The sequence below is a fragment of the Chelmon rostratus genome, chromosome 19 (genome assembly GCF_017976325.1).
Source record: "Chelmon rostratus isolate fCheRos1 chromosome 19, fCheRos1.pri, whole genome shotgun sequence".
Taxonomy (NCBI): Eukaryota; Metazoa; Chordata; class Actinopteri; order Chaetodontiformes; family Chaetodontidae; genus Chelmon; species Chelmon rostratus.
The window spans coordinates 13,921,968-13,939,762 of NC_055676.1; the positions used below are offsets into that span (position 1 = coordinate 13,921,968).

General features: G+C 40.7%; 2 protein-coding genes across 2 annotated transcripts; one reads left to right on the forward strand and one right to left on the reverse strand.

Moving 5' to 3' along the window:
• Positions 1-3,168: 3,168 nt before the first annotated feature.
• On the reverse strand, positions 3,169-11,339 carry mtfp1 (mitochondrial fission process 1). Its single transcript, XM_041960365.1, has 4 exons — positions 11,207-11,339; positions 7,246-7,373; positions 6,144-6,376; positions 3,169-5,617 (listed from the first exon to the last, which is right to left on the reverse strand). Exons 1-4 carry the CDS (start codon positions 11,274-11,276, stop codon positions 5,551-5,553), a joined length of 498 nt encoding a protein of 165 aa, XP_041816299.1. The 5' UTR covers positions 11,277-11,339; the 3' UTR covers positions 3,169-5,550.
• Positions 11,340-12,239: 900 nt separating this feature from the next.
• lman2la (lectin, mannose-binding 2-like a) lies at positions 12,240-17,258 on the forward strand. Its single transcript, XM_041960292.1, has 9 exons — positions 12,240-12,434; positions 12,824-12,942; positions 13,710-13,827; positions 13,918-14,000; positions 14,139-14,171; positions 14,621-14,782; positions 15,511-15,625; positions 16,428-16,550; positions 16,656-17,258. The coding sequence occupies exons 1-9, from the start codon at positions 12,245-12,247 to the stop codon at positions 16,796-16,798; spliced, it is 1,086 nt and encodes a 361-aa protein (XP_041816226.1). The 5' UTR covers positions 12,240-12,244; the 3' UTR covers positions 16,799-17,258.
• Positions 17,259-17,795: the final 537 nt, after the last annotated feature.

Genomic DNA, 17,795 nt, shown 5'->3' on the forward strand with positions numbered 1-17,795 from the left:
GTGAGTGTGCTTGTCCTGAGCGAAGGCTTGTTTTTCTGCATCTGGCTGTATGGATATCAGTATGGGCTGTGGGGGTGGAGGCAATTGAAAGCCTGGGAATCCCTGAAAAAAAAAAAGGCAGCGAGACGAGTGAGAAGGAGAGAGGGAGGTCTTTTGGCCACTTGTGGCCTTCACAACCCAGGCACAAATCATAGAGGGACATGGCAATCTGAGTGACAGATGAACAATGCTCCCATTTTCCAGCCCCCTGTGAACAGGCCCATCCATCACGGGAGGGGAGATTAATTCAATTCATCAGCTTTTTGTCTCCTTGGGCCCCCTAATGCCACCTGATATTGCTCAAGGGGGCTTATAAATGTTTGCAGACTTGATCTGAGCCCGCTTGCTTGACACTGAATTAGAACATTACTCTTTACTCTTAGCTGCACACTGGTTTTGCCAACAGCCTGCCTGCCAATTCTGCCATAATTCTGATCAAGATGAATTTTCATGGAGAGGAAAATGCTTGCTGAAGGGAGCGAACAGCGTAAACCGGAGTTTACAAAGTGAGAAGAGCTCGGTGATAAGGGGGGGCGGTGGTTAGAGAGGAAAATCCAGGTCCTGAAAATGTCTCATATTAAGCTTTTATTGAAAAAGCTGAATCATCACTGTGTATAATTTTATTCAAATTTTCTCCAAGCAAAGAGGATACAGACACCTCAGCATATTAGCATGACTCTGTCAAGGGCTTTTCAAACAATGAACGATTTAAGTTCGGTCATGTTATGTTTGGCCAGTTTCATCTCTGCTGGCCAAGAAAAGAATCTACTTTTACTAAACATCTACACAAACAGCAGAAATATTAATGTGTAACTGGCTGATTATCCTACACAATCACATTACATTTTAAAATCACTCAAATATATAAATACATTCAAGACACAGTTCTTAAGTGAGGTTGGAGTCATTAAATTTGTGATAATCCCAGAGCCAATCTGCTGGTGTCATATTACAAAAAAAAAGCATGATCTTAACGTAGAGTGAAATTCAGGTCTTTCATGTGTGCACATAAGCAGTCCTGACAAGTGGATATGTGGAGCATGGCACAAATGCAATGTTAGTGATGACCTCTAGTGGCCATTACAAGAACTGAATGAAGGTTTGCCTGAAATAAAGAGAAGCTGCTCAAACTTAACATCCAACCTTTTTATTCCTAATTTAAAACCTGAAACAATCCACTTGTTTTAAGAGTTACAGGCCTTTAGAAATACTTAATTTGTAAATATTATGAAGCAATGCCATTGCCAAGACAAAAAACACTGAACATACTGCAGCATATAATAAACCACGTAGTTACCTTTCTTGTGTAAAGCAGAACATGTAAAAAGTATATTATATATATATATATACACACACACATACACACACATATACATACACACACAAACACACTTTGAGCATGCATAACAGTACAGTTGGTTTTAGTTTCCAAAAGCACCCCAGGATGGAGGAAAAGTATAATTTCAATATATTTAAAGCATATTTTAAAGTAAAGCTCTTTATACACATGAATAGTTTAACACATTTTAAAACATTTTCTTAGGCAGTTAATCAGTTTCTAGTGGTCACCTGTGGCTGAAGAACCAAGTGCAAAGTCGTAATCTCTCAATTGTAGAAAATACATATTGGCTGTTACGCCATTTCAAATACAGATAGAGATAATGGCTACTACATTAACAGAAAGGTCCATAGAAATAATCACAATTTATAAAACTAGTGTTTACATGTATTTTCACCTCTTCTGGTGCACTTCCTTCTTAGATCTTTGGTATTAAAGAGAACAAGCTGTCCTATAAACCGGAGCAAAAGTCCCCACAGTAGCTTTTATAGTTCTATTTCCACAAAAATATAAAAATGACAAAAATGAGACTTTACGAGAATGGTTTCAGCACAAAGTTTGCTTTATTTCAAGCATAACTTCCCTTTTGAGGCTGATAGTGAATCCTGCCTCCCCTCCATACACACATGTAATAGGCCATACTCAGAGATCCCACTACAGCCCCCAGCACGATGGCTGCTACCAGGACGATTTTCCACACCGCTGATTCGCCTCCTTCATCTGAATCCAACAGAAAACAAAGTGCTCAGTGAAGAGTCTTCATGCTGCTGACAGTCACGATCACACACACACACACACAACCTGTTACCAGCCCACCTTGTTCCTTCACAATATATGGCCCTGGAGTGGTCAGCAAGTTCTGGTCCTCTGCCACCACTTCAGCCACTTCTGGTGCAGGCCATATTCTCTCCTCTACTGCTAGTCCATCAGTGTCCTCATACTGTGGCCTCTCGACAGGGATAATCCACTGGCCCTGGATGTATCGAGGAACGCCTGCAGACGTTAGTGTGTCAAGAGCGTGCTACAGAGGACGGCAGGATCCTACACAAATCAGATTTAACCAAACTGATCAAACCTTCAGCAGATTAGTGTGACTTTTTTCATCTTACCTGACTGAGCAGTTGATGCAGCCAAAAGAGCCAAGAACACGAGACTAAGAGCAAACATGACTGTGCCTACCGGCGCTCGGCTTCCCTTTGCCTTTTATGTTGGCACCTCATCGACAGAACTGGCATCAGCTGTGGCCTCGTGAATCAATCAAGATAAATTACTGCAACTGGGCTTTCAAATCGCCTGCCCTGATGTGCTTTTGAGTGCTTCCATTTCATTGGTTAAAGCGCCTCTTGATTTACGCCTCTTTCATCTGAATGTTATGGTAGGTTACTCGGGAAGTGGAAACTGTGCCCGCACGAAGAGCAAGCTGTTGTGCTGCCACATGAAATCACACTGTAGAAAGGTGTTTTTATATGTTCCCTGATGCACCACGTTTAGATAATGCTGATATATTTTTCACAAAACTGAGCTGTCAATCAATATTTCCCAAAGCTACAGTCATTCTGTCTGACTTGTAGTAAATATTTGTGTTGAAAAACTGCAGGAATGATTAAAAAACAGACTTAATTTAAGACCAAATGTATTTTATAGTAGGATTTGTGATGTTTGAAAGAAAAACCACACATGCTTGTCATTACATAACTTATTTATTTCTCTCCAGTGTTACAGAAGTTGTTACAGAATAGCACTGCTGAATATTGGGTGTCCATTGTAATAGAGTTTCTGATTTCAGCAGCTGCTTTCACATTTGAAAAAATAATCTCCACCTTGTGAATGACAGCACACAGAACAAAGGTTGAGGTTTGCCTTTTTTTTTTTCCAGTTAAGGCTGAAAACATGACTCATAAAACCCACATCCGAACACACTGCCACAAGAGAAAACTGTCAAAAATGTTAAGTAAGTAAACCGTTCCTTCTCATTCGCAGCATGCAACAATACACACATACAATACAATGAAGCTATGTGTACAATCTGAAATGTTAAAATTTAATACGAATAAAAAGATTTTCACTATGGATGCACCAATATGTTTGTGCCGACAAATCGACGTCACAGCAGGAAAAGCACATCTATGATTAATAACATTACTCATGTGTGCGTCACATTGAAGTGCCCCAGTTTGAGGGCCATGCTACTATGCACCATTAATCATTGGCATGGCTTAGAACTCTTAAAGAAAGGATGTGTCGACATCTGACACCTCTGTTACTCAAACCGGTGCTTTTCTTGCTCTGACAAGTCAGATTCTGCGTGAAAAAGGTCTGACACCTTACACTCACACCAGCTAAACGTAAACTGTGCTTCAGTGGATGAAAACATCTAATACTGCACACACTGGTGCCTCGAGCATGTGCGTTTAAAAAGCCAACAAAAAAAGAGGTATTGTTTAAGTGGCTTTGTCTGGTTATTAAATAGTACAGAAAAGGTTGCATCGCTGCTCAGTACCAGCAAGTAGAAACATGACAGTTGGTGCACCCCGAGTTTTCACAATCTTTTCTTTCAGCATGACGAAGCGAGCCGCGTCCTTCATAGGAAAGAGAATATGGTACGACAGAAACATGTTAAACAAGGGTTATTGCTAAAATGGTACACTGGTGTACGCTGACACAAAAACTGGCATTGATAACCGTTCCCAGCACAGTCTGTTCCTCTTTGTCTTCAGCTCATCCAAATTTCAAGCTACATTTTGCATCACATTTCCCTTATTACTTCGCAACATTTTTACTCGATGTAATGATCCCTGTAGTTCGCAAATCTCATGTATAAACACAACGACCTGTTCCCCTTGCATAGTTCAGCATTAGATACAGTATATCACTTGGCTCCTGAAAGAAAAGCTCTGGAAATAATATACAGACATGCAGTGTCTGTAGATCTCTGAAACAATCCCTTAAACCCCTGCATGGGTACGTCACTGACCTCCACAAGTATTTGAGAGGTTCCACATTTAATTTAATATAACTAATAGCTGGATTAGATCTGCTCTTCTTAAAGCTTGCTTGAAGGAGTGTGATATTTTAAAGTCAGATCATAACATACCATCTCAGATCAATCTGGAGCCAGGTTGAGTGAAAACAGCTTGACTCCAGATGCTGGAAAGACAGTTTTAAATTAGTCAAAGATGTTTGCCTCTGGTATGTCTAACATTTTCAGACTGAAGAAGTTCAGGTATTGTACATTAAGATTGCTTGACTACAAACTGACAGTTACAGTATTGGTGAGAAATAATTCAAATGCTTGTGACGTTCGCTGCACATGTAAAACTTGCTGCTACTACAAGCACATGTACTTTAGGAGGATCATATGCCATACCATAAAGAAAAACACAGATTGTAACTATGGTGTAAAAATGCCCCCCAGTGCAAACCTTGGCTCTCATGACCAACAGCAAAATTAGAATCAAACAAGATAACTTAAAATATCCATTCCATGTAACAGACATCATTGTTTTCAGGAAGAAACAAGAAAGAAAATGAATTTTTAGTAAGTAATGAATAAGAGGGTCATGATGGCAAACTGGCTTTTGGCCTTTCATTACAGTACCACTGACTATGGCTAATTACTACAGCAAGTGTGGATTTATATTAAATCTCTTTGACATCTGGACATGAGGTGAGCCACAGCCCACGACTCTAAACCGTGAGGGCAGCCTTGGAGGCTTTTGCGCAGATCACAGGAATACAGCAGCACACTTGCCTGGGTCCAGATCTTTGAATCCACCCACTCCACCAAAACGACCGATTTGAGTGTAACGAGGTGACAATTCTGTCTGACATCAGGCAAAGAGCAAACTGTATCTCTGCGGGAAAACACTTTAAGAAGCAGGATTTCACTTTGACGGGGAATATAATATTGACAGATTTTTTGGTGTTACTACCCAGATGGCCCTGAGAGGTTAAAGTTAAGGATCCCGGGGGATACTTTCCCTTTTTATAATTTGACCTAAATTTCATAATTCTTAAATCTATTAATTATTGACTAACTGAAGAGTCTTGATCCATGAAATCCTTCATCCCTCTTCTTTAGTGCTTCACAGTGGTGGATAATCAGCACAGATCTACTTAGACTGGACTGGTCTCTACCCAGGAGGCGACACTTTGTCCTGCATGATCCCTCCTTATTTGTGCTTCTCCCCCTCGCTGTAGACCTTGCGAAGGCTTGAATCCAGCAGGAAATCCACTGACCTACAGGGTGCAGAAAGTGGAAACATTGTGATCTTGACATTTGAATTTTTCATTTAAATAAGTGAGGACTGTGTTTTCAAAGTCATGAATCTAAAGGATACATCCGTGTTAATCTATGTTTTTCTTATCGTCAACAAATCCCACGAAAAGACCAAAACCGACAATGTGTTTAGTTCAACACTCCTTGTTCCTACTTGAGATTTACAGCTCACAAATACATGGTTTCATTTTCAAGGAAGGCTCAGCCATTTCCTAAAACAGTTTTTAGCAAACGTCGCTGAAACCGGAACAAACTGTAGGAGCTATTTTCAGCTCAAATTAGTACACAGTTGTTGCTTTACTGAGTATTTCCAGCAGCAGGAACATGCAGAGGGAACATGTCACCTAGTGCAGCAGTGTGGCTTTTTTATGCATTTTTAAATTATTTTTGGAGCTTTGGATTTTCACAGCAGCAATTGCGTGAGCAACTTAACCCTTAAAATCAAATCTTACATCACAGCCAACTTCCATACAAAGACACAAATACCTGTCTATAGGTGTAATGATGAAGGGGATTGTAGAGAGGCCTATAGCCGTCGTGGTCCACTTGCGGACAGGCAGGGGCCACTTGGTGGTTCTGCCCAGCAGATATAGTGATGCGGCACACACACGGTTGATGGTGAAGCCCGGGATGATGACGGAGGCGAGGGCCTGCCACACAAACGTGTCCACCACTGCCACCGCCACCCGCGTCGTCTTCCCTGGGTTGTCCCCGTGAGCCTTCAGGGACACATGGAGGAACAGAAAAGGAGGGTGGTCACAGCAGGTTTTTGTCTTTTCGATTTCTAGTTTCTGTTTTCTAGCTTCTTTATTTAGGGACCCTGTTCTATTTGCTCTTAGCTCCCAGGTTTTTTGTCTTGTGATCTACCTGCCTATATCTACTGTTTGTCACCAGATGCATACGCCCACCAGCTCTGACGGTGGGTGTTTATCCTAACTGAATTTGAATCATTTCTAGAGGCCTGAAGCAGCACAGCAGAAGCAGAAAAGAGAGGCACAACTTTATGGAGCAGAAATATTTTTGTCTGCTTTCTGTTAATGCATCTCATGACCTCCTAGATTGATCCTGTAATCTCTTGTAGTGGCCCTGAATCCCCATGTTGTGAACCAGTGATCTAACAGATGTTAACCTAATATTTATCTATATGTCTTTCTAAAATCAAAATAACCAAAAAATTGACCAATATGATTATTAATTAAGATGACACATACAACCCTGACTCCAGAAAAGTTGGGACGCTGTGTAAAACATCAATAAAACAGAATGTGATAATTTGCTGATGCTTTTTGGCCTATAATCAATTGAAAACAGTGCAAAGACAATATATTTAATGTTTTATCTCATCAACTTTTTGTAAATACATGCATATTCTGAATTTGATGCCAGCAACATGTTTCAAGCAAAGACAGGGCGAGGTTCACCACTTTGTTAAAAAACACGTGACTGTATAAAAGATATTACTACATGGCCTTGGGAAACATGCTTTGGGAACACTCTGTACACAAATGATTGCGTTCTGTTTTTATTTAGGTTTCCACAACAATCGAACTTTTCTGGAATGGGGGTCATACGAATACTAATATCTTACCACAGCTGCTTTCTTCCCTTTGTCCACAGCATCAGCAGTAACGTACGCAGTGGCCACAGCATAGCTGCCCCATACCAAACTCACTGGCACCAGGGCACGAAAAGCCTCCCCAACCTCATTGGCGTATCCTGTGGGCATATACACACAAATGCAGATAAGACTTTAACCTTCTTACTCTCCTCTAAATGCATTATAACCTTAGCCAGATTATAAATACATTTATTTTAAAAACAATTGTAAGATTGGGGTATGCAACATCTGTAACATTTTCTCCAGCTCCATTTGGAAAATTATGCAAAACCTCTTCCACAAGGGCTGAATGACTCGCCCTTGGTTCTTTATTAAGGAGTCACCTGTGCCATACACCACAGTACATGTAAATCACTGGTAAAATTTACTTGTCACATGGGAAGTATTATCTTCGGTTCAATGACGGTGGTGAAGCCAAATTCTTGTCTCTGTCTCTGATACTGCTGGCACAAATGAGGCTCTTGTACAAAGACTATACTTTACTGTGCTACCAGTGTAGAAGAAAGGACTTACTTAAGAGCCAAGTAAAGTTAATCACAGCCAAGTAAACAACATTTGGTTTATTTTCTCCTAAAAAATGTGTCAGTTAAATAAAAACAGAATATTCACTGGAAGTCAGTGTGGTACACACTTATCAGTTTTGAGGCTTCTAAGTCTTTATTCTCCACATAAGGCAATCAAATCAGGATTTGGTGAGGAAAGTGATAAGATTTAGATCCAGATTATAGACTTCTATTTCAATTTAATTAATCCTTGTAACTACTTAGTGGATTATCAAAACACCAAAGATTTTTATCTTGTGCATCGACCAAAATAATCACTGTATTCATTCATATTCATTAGTTAGGAGAAATCTCCTACAGCAACATCATTAGGTCCTTGAAACAAACAAATGGTGCAATCATAGTTTGAGTATACACAATATATTCTAAAATGATTACGGTGATTAAAATACTGTCCAAAACAGTGTCTTGCAGGATTTCACAACTGTGGAGGAGCTTACAGGAAACAGGATGCGCCTTTTTTTTTTTTTTTTTTTTTTTGCTTTATGAATTTCATTGAGATTCAGCCTTCAGAGACATACAGAAGTGAATCATGCTTCCACGACTTCCGAGAGAGCAAGAGAGCAAATCACATGACAGCTTTGTTTTCCTTTTTCGACCACAACAATTTGAGCTTGTGTAACGTTTAGTTGCTGTTTGCTGCACACCCAACATCCCGATGGAGAAATATGTGTATCACATTTGGAGGCGCAACAAGCAATACATTCCTGAGAACAGAGAAGACTAGAAGTTGAGTTAAATTTACACTGTGCAAAGTCCTAAAAAATGTGAAAGTTAAGTGGTACAGTAAAAAATATCTATTTGGATGTGATGTACTCGTTATGTCTATATGAAACAATGAAACCCTTCTAATACTGGGTTTGTACTGTAAAGAGTAAAATTTAAGGACTTTCAAGGAATCTAAACCAAAAAATTCCAGACTCTTAAAGCCTTTATCACCACATCTAAATACAATACATGCAAATTGCAAAACTAAAGTTTACCAAATTCCTTGATACCGTCATCAATCAATGTATATTGTCACTTTATTTTATTTTAGTTTATTTTACCATCTGTTTTTATGAACTTTGATTGTATGTTCTGATCATGATTATTCATAGTGCAGATCAAACACCAGATTGTGTTCGGAATCAAGCATTTTTCAAAAAGTACATTCAAATTCAACCATGTTTCCAACTTCGATAACATGACCATTAAAATTAGGCATTTTCCAGACTTTGAAAACTTTGTGCGAACCCTACTACTACTGTAACAAATCAAAACGTCTGCGGGGAACAGACTGGCAAAGAGAACGAGACAACTTTATGGAACTCGGTCCTAGCTCTCGGCTGCTGGTTAATATTGTAGCAGTGAAATTGGCAGTAAAGTAACTACTGGATCTGGAACTCCAGAGGCACTTGTGAGCACAAGGTGATAAGGAGCTGTACTGGTATAATAAAACATGATAACAAGTAGAGCCCAGATAAGATATCTTTCGGCAAGGCACTTCGTTAATAATAATAAAATACACCGTGCCCTGGCATATAGGCTGGGTTCCAATTCTGGCCCATGAGCAAAGGCTTCAGATTACACTTTGTGATTCACTGTTTGTCCTCAGCCCAGGGCGAAGGTGTGCTGCAGAGACAGTGTGTGTGTTCACAAGATGATAAAGGCAGGACAACCAGAAGAGATGAGGATTGAACGAGAGAGCAGGGTGAGAGCAAGGTGTGACGGCTCGTTTGGTGACTAATATAAGAAAGGATCAGAGATGCCCAATAACTGGCAGCCAGAATAGGAGAAACATAAAGATGAACTGTCTGCCCAACAACCACATTCAGGCTCTGATCTACAGCTTGCCACTGCTGCTGTATTATTTACCATTAGTGGAGTTTTAAAATGATGTGGGATACTACATCACCTCGAAGACATCAGGCAATCCTACCTCTGCTCTAACAATATCCACATACAATTAGCCTGCTGTATATCTCCACCGAAGAACTTTGGTTTAAAAAGGGCTTTCAGATCCATCAGGCTCTTGGGCCCAATAATACGCATTTCCAAAATGCCCGTGTCAGTGAATAAGTACACAAACATAAGGGGAAGTGAACTCCTCAGGAGAGACATCTGACGGCTGCAATGATTTCTGGACTTCCCAGCTCATTCAGTTGGATAAAACAGCCACATTTAAGGTTAAATCTGGTCTTTGTTACATAACCAGTACACAGTTTTTCCACAGCAGTAAAAAATAATCTTTTCCAGGCATGCTAGTGAGTTATGGGGGAATCCAGTGCTGCGAAGAAACTGATTCTTTGCAAAAATTTGTAACGAGGCATGACATATTAAGTAACCATTTTAATAAAGAAAATACAGTATGCATAGTATTATACTAATATACAGTATTAATGTACAAAAATGACAAGTATGAAAAGAAATGCAACATTAAAATTTAAACTCCTACATAAAAATGGCTTTGCATTTGAAATCTGCTTTACACCATACATTGTACTATATTTTTCACATTTGTTTAAAAAAAATATGGCTCATAGTCGGACTAAAGTCACACAAATATCAGACACTGATCCTGCATCAACCCTTTTCAATATCTGTTTACAAGCTGGTAAATGTAGAGAGAGATATATGACAGCGCATACAGGATTTAAAATGAGAGCAAACAGATTATGCTTCTGGAGGGGATAAACTGTTTTTCAGGACATTGCATGGTCACTGCTGGTCAATGTAAGCTGTGTGGAGGAGCAGCAGATTAAGGCATGTACACCAGGGAAACAGCCTGCACGGTGGCAACTGCTGCAGTGTAAATGCCCTTCAGCATTTTTCCTCTGTTCATGCCCTTCACAGATGGCAGCTGACTGTGTGACAGAGGAACGACCCTCGTGTTTCCATTAGAGGACAACAAGGGAAACAAGAAATGATACTAAGTTTTTTCTACAACAGTGTGCCGGTATTCAGTCTGGTCTTGCCTCCGGGCGTTTCTTCGTGGCTGTGTGAGTCACTGCCTCAACTTGCTTAACAACTACATTCACTGAGGCAGGGCTGAGCTACAGGGACAACTCTAACGCAATAGGTAACATTAGTCAGCCGCTTGCGTTTAATACACATAAAAACAAAAGCACGAAATTGTTGTCCTGACTTGGACTTCGCCCATTACGTGCTGTGGTGACAAAATGTCCTTAACCAGTTTGCTATAAATAGAATTTTAACAGAGAAGTTAGCCAGCTATGCTAACCTTTAGCAAGCTAGCGCACGACTTCAGGGTCATGACAGCTCCAGTGTAACGTTAACTGTGTTCTGTAACGTTACAGTTACCGTTGGTTTGTTACGGTACGTTCAGGACTGAGCTACCACAAGTAAAGCAGTATAATAATACATACCCAGGAAGCGGACCCATGTGTCGCGGTAAATGTCGACCGTTTTGCTTGGTTTTTCTTCAACTGGATCCATACCTTCCTGCCTTTACTCCATCCCCGTGTGCTGTACTACATAAACTCGTTGCGAGGATCGTAGGAAACCCGACACACAACAGGGGCAGTGAAGGGGGCGTGATCTTAACTACAGCATCCAACCATGGATGTATACTCAGAGGCTGCAGGAACATCCACCCCCGCAGGTCGACACAGGGCGGCAGCAAAACTACTTTTTTCCTCCGCTTTATGTGTGTTGTGGCTTTCATGTGTAAAGCAGTGAAATAATTATACCCCCCCACCTTTTCACTATGAGAGTTTTAGAATGACTGAAAGTCCACAGTTGTGTGTTTGTACTTGATGGGAACTAAAACAACAGAATGCATGCAAAATACAGGCAGAGCATTGTTAGGTTCCTTTGTAAGACACCATCTTGCACTTTTAACATTATTATTATTCCACAGCTTCTGTGGCGCACACAGACAAAATTCATAACAGATCTGTTGGAAAAGTTTGAATATTGAAACAAAGGGAAAAAAGTTGGCACTTCAAGGGTAGATTAAGAAGATGGGTTATCAATAGATGAGAGAAGCGATTAAATAAGTGCCAAAGGCTGCATTTTCCTGCATTTGAAATTAAAAACTGACAAGCTCTATTTCAGTCATATAAGGTGACAGTACTTAAAATTAGGTGCAGTATAGACCATGAATGTTCGAGAAATTTAAGTAGGGAAGATGCAGAAGAATACGTAGATTATTACCAGGATTAGGATTGTCAAAATATCATAACATAGCTCATTACAGCTCTGTTGCAGCGGCACACGTCCAGTTTAATAAGTTAATTGATTCATTTTTACAATAGAACGGTCTAAAATAAGAGTACGGCGAAGCCAATAAAAAGCGTGCATTCTGATTGGCAATCGAAAGGACCAATCGTGACGAGCCATGCAACACAGTAACCCAATGGGAAGGAAGCTGACTGAGTTGGTGGGATGAGTGTTGACCCACGATGGCCGCCGTCAGCAGGAGTCATCGTTACAGGGAGTCCAAAACACCATTCAAACGGAAAATAATGTCGTTTAAATCACACTGGATTTTCGCTTTTCTTATTTTTGCCGCGAGCCGGTGTTTTGCCGAAGATGATCACGAGATGGAAGAGTTTTTGAAGCGGGAGTATTCCCTTTCCAAGCCTTACCAAGGTACCCGTTATACACTCCTTTCAGTGTTACCGTAGTACTGATTCACAGGGGCAGGGGACAGATGTTTCCAGAATAATTCATGTAACGATCAAATTACATGCTTGAGCTCATGTTCTCCTAAAATACCTTGTTTTGTCTTTCAACGTTATCGTCCTTCAGATGAAATCTTGCTGCTGTATCGTTCAGCCAACCATACACTTATATTATTATCCATATGCGCCATGTTTAATTACCTGACATTGTGCTTCATTAAAGACATTGTGGGTGCTTTTTCTCACGCTTACCGATGTTTTGTTCATTAACAAAGCAGGGGCGCTTTGGCGTCAGGCTCAATGACCACCATTGTGCTGTGTCAGCTTTTCTCATGATGGTACTATTTGTGTGCTCAGGTGTGGGATCGTTAGGCTCCGCCCACTGGGAGTTGATGGGGGATGCCATGGTAACCACCGACCAGGTGCGCCTCACACCTGACATGCAGAGCAGGCAGGGGGCGGTATGGAGCCGCATTGTGAGTACACATTAACTTGTACTAGTAAGTTGAAGCATTACTGTCTTGTGATAAGCCAGTGTTGTATTTCAAAAACAGCTGTTGTAGCTGATATAGTCACCGTAACCGCCAGGAGACGCAGGGTGCACTGAGGGGGGTTAGGGTTCACCAAGCTAAAACTAATGAAGTCAAATAAAAACAGCCTTGCAATGTATCCCACCCATCCCACTTACAATGCAGCACCCTTGTTAACCAGCAGTCCCCCCCTCTCCATCCCTCAATGGCCTGGTTAAGCTGTTAGTCCAGTCTGCCTGCCTCATTGATCCTTTATCTGACTGAGGTTTGTGCAGCTTAGAATCTATGGCCCCGACCACGGCTCTGAAATATCAGCAGCCTAACTGTGCTGTGTATTGATAAATCCATGGCGCTGCCCGTGATGCTGAAGAAGCAGATGGATTTGTAATTGCACCTTTTTCCTCTTAGTCCAACACTTCTGTCAGCTTTGTCTTTGATCTGTAATATTCTTTAAAGTATTTATTATGAGTACTTCATTCTGTACTAGATTGTAGCCTTTATACTCTATAGAATGTCACCTTCATGATCGAGGTGACAAATAGCCATATGTTCCTGTTCATGGTTCGACTAATTACGTCTAGGTCAGGTCCTCTGGTTTTCTATCTCTTATTTTTTTCTGAAATGTTTCTAGCCTGTTTGTTGGAGTGCACATAGAGAATGGCTTTAGTAGCTGTATCTCAGTGGCTTTATTTAACCTGTGTGTGTGTTTCTAGCCTTGCCATCTGAAGGACTGGGAGATGCAGGTACACTTTAAGATTCACGGGCAAGGAAAGAAGAATCTGAACGGTGATGGGTTGGCCATTTGGTACACTAAGGAACGCATGCAGAAAGGTAAACGCTGTAAGACATTTTAATTATCTATTGTGTATGAAACAAATTTATATATATTATTAACACTCTGTCTTTTTTATTCTTTTACAGGTCCTGTATTTGGAAATATGGACAACTTCACTGGCTTGGGTGTGTTTGTGGACACATATCCAAATGAGGAGAAACACCTGGAGGTATGCACTGCTTAGATCTCATATGTCATGGAAAAGTAAAACTGGCTTAATAGCAATCTCAAGCCACGGACAAATGCTCTTGCAGATTTGTGTAAAAGGGCTGTCTTTGTGTTCTTTTGTGCAACCATTTGGAGACAGGCGCAGAAGAAAAGATACACTCCTCGCACACAGGTAACTGGAACATTTTGGAACATTTGATCCCAACCCAATGTGTAATCTCACTGGTCCTCAGCAAAATCTGAAAACGATAAATGCAGACAACTCTAGAAAATAAAGCATGCAACTGAAAGTGACTTTTTGAAATTCTAAATAAAGAACAGTATCATTTCCTCCGACTACGTCAGAGATTTTTTGACGATTCAAATAGTGACGTGAAAATACAGTCTAAATATATACTGCTGCAGATCTCACTATGATGGAATGCAATGCAGATTACTAAGATTTTAATGAGATTAATAACTAATGAGATTTTAAAACATCATATTTTCTAAACTCTTCATATGTTTTGTGTGCAAAAATCAGAATTTGTAAGGTAACTAGTAACTAAAGCTGTCGGATAAATGTAGTGTAGTGGAGTGTAGTGTTTCCTCATCTCTCTGTTTCCCTCCTTTGACCACAAGAGGATCTTCCCCTTCGTCCTGGCCATGGTTGGGAACGGCACCATCAGCTACGACCACGAGCGGGACGGCCGGCCCACAGAGCTGGGTGGCTGCAACGCCATGGTGCGCAACCTCAAACAAGACACCTTCCTCTTCATCCGATACGTCCGCCGCAGGCTCACGGTGAGAGACGCACACCCCGCGCTGTGATCTCCGTCTTCAGTTATCCACAACAATAACACGCTTAGGACACGCAGACACTTCCTCATGTCCACACCTGTCTAACCTGTCATTAGCGTACACTGGCTGGACTGAGCTTGACTCGCTAATATTTATTTAACCTATATTTATAAAGTGCAGGTTGGCTGAGCCTGCATGTTCTTTTACAGCAACACTCTGTTTATGGTTTACCTAAAAAATAAAATAATGTGACAAGTACAGACAGAGCAGAATAAGAAAGAGTCCACACAGGTACAGGCAGGTATTTGGCAATTATTGAGAATGGCACAATTCAGATTGAAGAAGAAGAAGAAGAAGAAGAAGGGCTTAACAGACAGATAAATACCAAAACTTGAGAGACAAATATCTTAGTCTCTCAGGAAAAAACAGCTGACTTTGTAATAATTTCTAGTAGCAAAACTTTTGCTAAATGGTAACTATGGGCTTAAGAGTGTAGCATATTTCTAAATGACATCCCCATTGTCCAGGTTCTGTTCCAAAAGGCAAATCTACTAAATTCTTTGTTGGGTAAAAATCTGATCAGTTATTTATGCATCAGTCCGTGTCCGAATTTGAAGCAATTGTAGGTTTTACTCACAAATCCATTCAGACATCTCAGTAAACCTGCACCTGGGAACAGAGCCGAGAGCCGACATATTTACTTTCTGCCTCCCGATTGCCTCCGTCCTCAGGTGATGATAGACATCGACGGGCAGCACGAGTGGAGGGACTGTCTGGACATACCCGGGGTGCGGCTTCCCCAGGGATACTATTTCGGAGCAACAGCCATCACTGGAGACCTCTCAGGTAAACCGCTTTCACATTCAGCTCATTAAGTGACGGCGATCAACCAGTTCAAGTGACGTTTGACATCAGAAAGACTTGAATGTAATGTCTGAATTTGATGAATTGGCTGTTTTTACAAGAGTTCTTCAATAGCTCCTTAAAGATGGTTGCTTGGCTGTGCTTGTATCATTGATTTAGGACAAACAGAACCTTGTAGAAGATGCAGACACCACTGATAAATGTATTGATGCATGCACTGCAGCTTGCCATGCTATGACAGATACTTAGAGATAAGACGGTTCAGTGAATTGATCCTTTAAGTGATCAAACATAGAACCCCAGTATTATATTTTTACTTTCAGCACGTGACGGTGAAGAAATTTGGGCAGCAATGCAGACGTCGGGAAGTAGACTCACAGCAGGATCGGTGTCCCCATAGCTTGAGACCAATTTAATGCTAATTAAATTTAATGCAATTTAGTGCTTCTTGTCAAATAATTCAGTTTTTCTGTATTTAAACATACTACAAGGAATTTTTAACCGACTATGAAACAGTCTGAATTTAACACTGCTGCTATGACCTACGTAAGCAAACAAGACCACCAGCGAGACAGTTAGCTGTTTATATAAGGCTACTCCAAGATACTAATCGTGAAACATTAGTCCCATAATTTGGAATTTTTGGATGTTTAAATCACCAGTTCATCCACGAGTAACATTTTTCTTTGCTTTACAAAAGTGTCCTTTAATCACATAAAATCCCCTCCAATTTTTTGTGTTTTTTTTCTAAATGTAATCACATTTTCTTATTCTCCATTTATAGATAACCATGATATAATTTCCCTGAAACTCTACCAACTGACGGTGTTTAAGAGTAAAACCGAAGAGGAAGAGGAGGAAGAGGAGATAACCATACCCAGTGTGGATAACATTGAACTACTCAGATGTAAGACACACACACACACACACACCATGTTTTATCACCTTCGCTCTCACCCCTCCATCAGCTCGCTACCTACCTTCTACTCCCTCTTGTCGTCCTCTCTTCCAGTGAGTCAGACTGAAGAAGGGATGAGTGGAATAGCCATTTTCTTCACCGTGCTCTTCTCAATGCTGGGCTGCATCTTCCTCATCGTCATCGGCCTGGTGGTGTACAGCCACTGGAACGAGAGCCGACGCAAGCGCTTCTACTGAGAAAGAAGACAAAAAAAAAAAAAAGAAGATGGAGATTGTGATCAGTGCTGCGGTCCGTGGACCCAGCTGCACTGAGACTAAAGTGAGGCGCTGCTGTCGGCCAGCAGGGTGCAGCAGGTTGTTTCATCCTGAGGACAACACGAGCTTGACGGGAGATGGAGGAGACTGATCACCTGCTAAAAAAAAGAACAGCCATTCTCTAACCTCGCCATTCGGTAGTCATGAAACAGTAGGAGGACTTTATGTCACGCTTTGCCCCCCTGCCTGACACACACCAACTTGGCCTTACCATCTCCACCTCTGCAGACGTGCAGTATGTCACATGACTTCTCCTGAGCAGCTACGTACATATTACAGCCCTGATTCCAAAAAAGTTGGGACGTTGTGTCAAACAAATCAAACAGAATGTGATGATTTATTTGCTAAGCATTTTTGATATAAACTCACCTGAAAACAGTACAAAGACAATATATTTAATGATTTATCTCATTAACTTTATTGATTTTTGTAAATTTATGCTTATTCTGAATTAAATGCCAAGACTGGGAAAGTTGTGGAACGCTCCAAAAGCACCTGTTTGGCAGGTAAACAGGTTGATTGGTAACAGGTGATAGTATCATGATGAAAGGAGCATCCTGGAAAGGCTCAGTCGTTCACAAGCAAGGATGGAGCGAGGTTCACCACTTGGTGAACACGTGATTGTATAAAGGATGTTACTACATGAGCTCAGGAACACAGTTCACAGAAAATGATTGTATTCTGTTTCATTTACACAGTGTGAAAGTTTTTTTCTGGAATCAGGGTTGTAGTTTTTGTTACAGTTTGCTGCATTTGACAATTATGAAATTCTATATGATTTTTTTCAGTTCATTGATGTTGATATTGTGGCTTTGAGATATATATAAATATTTAAGTATCCAGTGTGTTCCTTCTTGTGATCAACCTGCAGTATATCTTGAAGCGATAACCAAATAGCAGTGAAAAACCCAATGATGCC

Coding starts and splice junctions, on each gene's coding strand:
- mtfp1 (XM_041960365.1), bottom strand. CDS start 11,276: ATGGATCCAGTTGAAGAAAAACCAAGCAAAACGGTCGACATTTACCGC. Junction 6,377..7,245: donor AAGGGAAGAAAGCAGCTGTG/GTAAGATATTAG, acceptor GTGTCCCTGAAG/GCTCACGGGGACAACCCAGG. Junction 5,618..6,143: donor ATCATTACACCTATAGACAG/GTATTTGTGTCT, acceptor TGCACCCTGTAG/GTCAGTGGATTTCCTGCTGG.
- lman2la (XM_041960292.1), top strand. CDS start 12,245: ATGGCCGCCGTCAGCAGGAGTCATCGTTACAGGGAGTCCAAAACACCA. Junction 13,828..13,917: donor TAAGGAACGCATGCAGAAAG/GTAAACGCTGTA, acceptor ATTCTTTTACAG/GTCCTGTATTTGGAAATATG. Junction 16,551..16,655: donor TAACATTGAACTACTCAGAT/GTAAGACACACA, acceptor CCTCTCTTCCAG/TGAGTCAGACTGAAGAAGGG.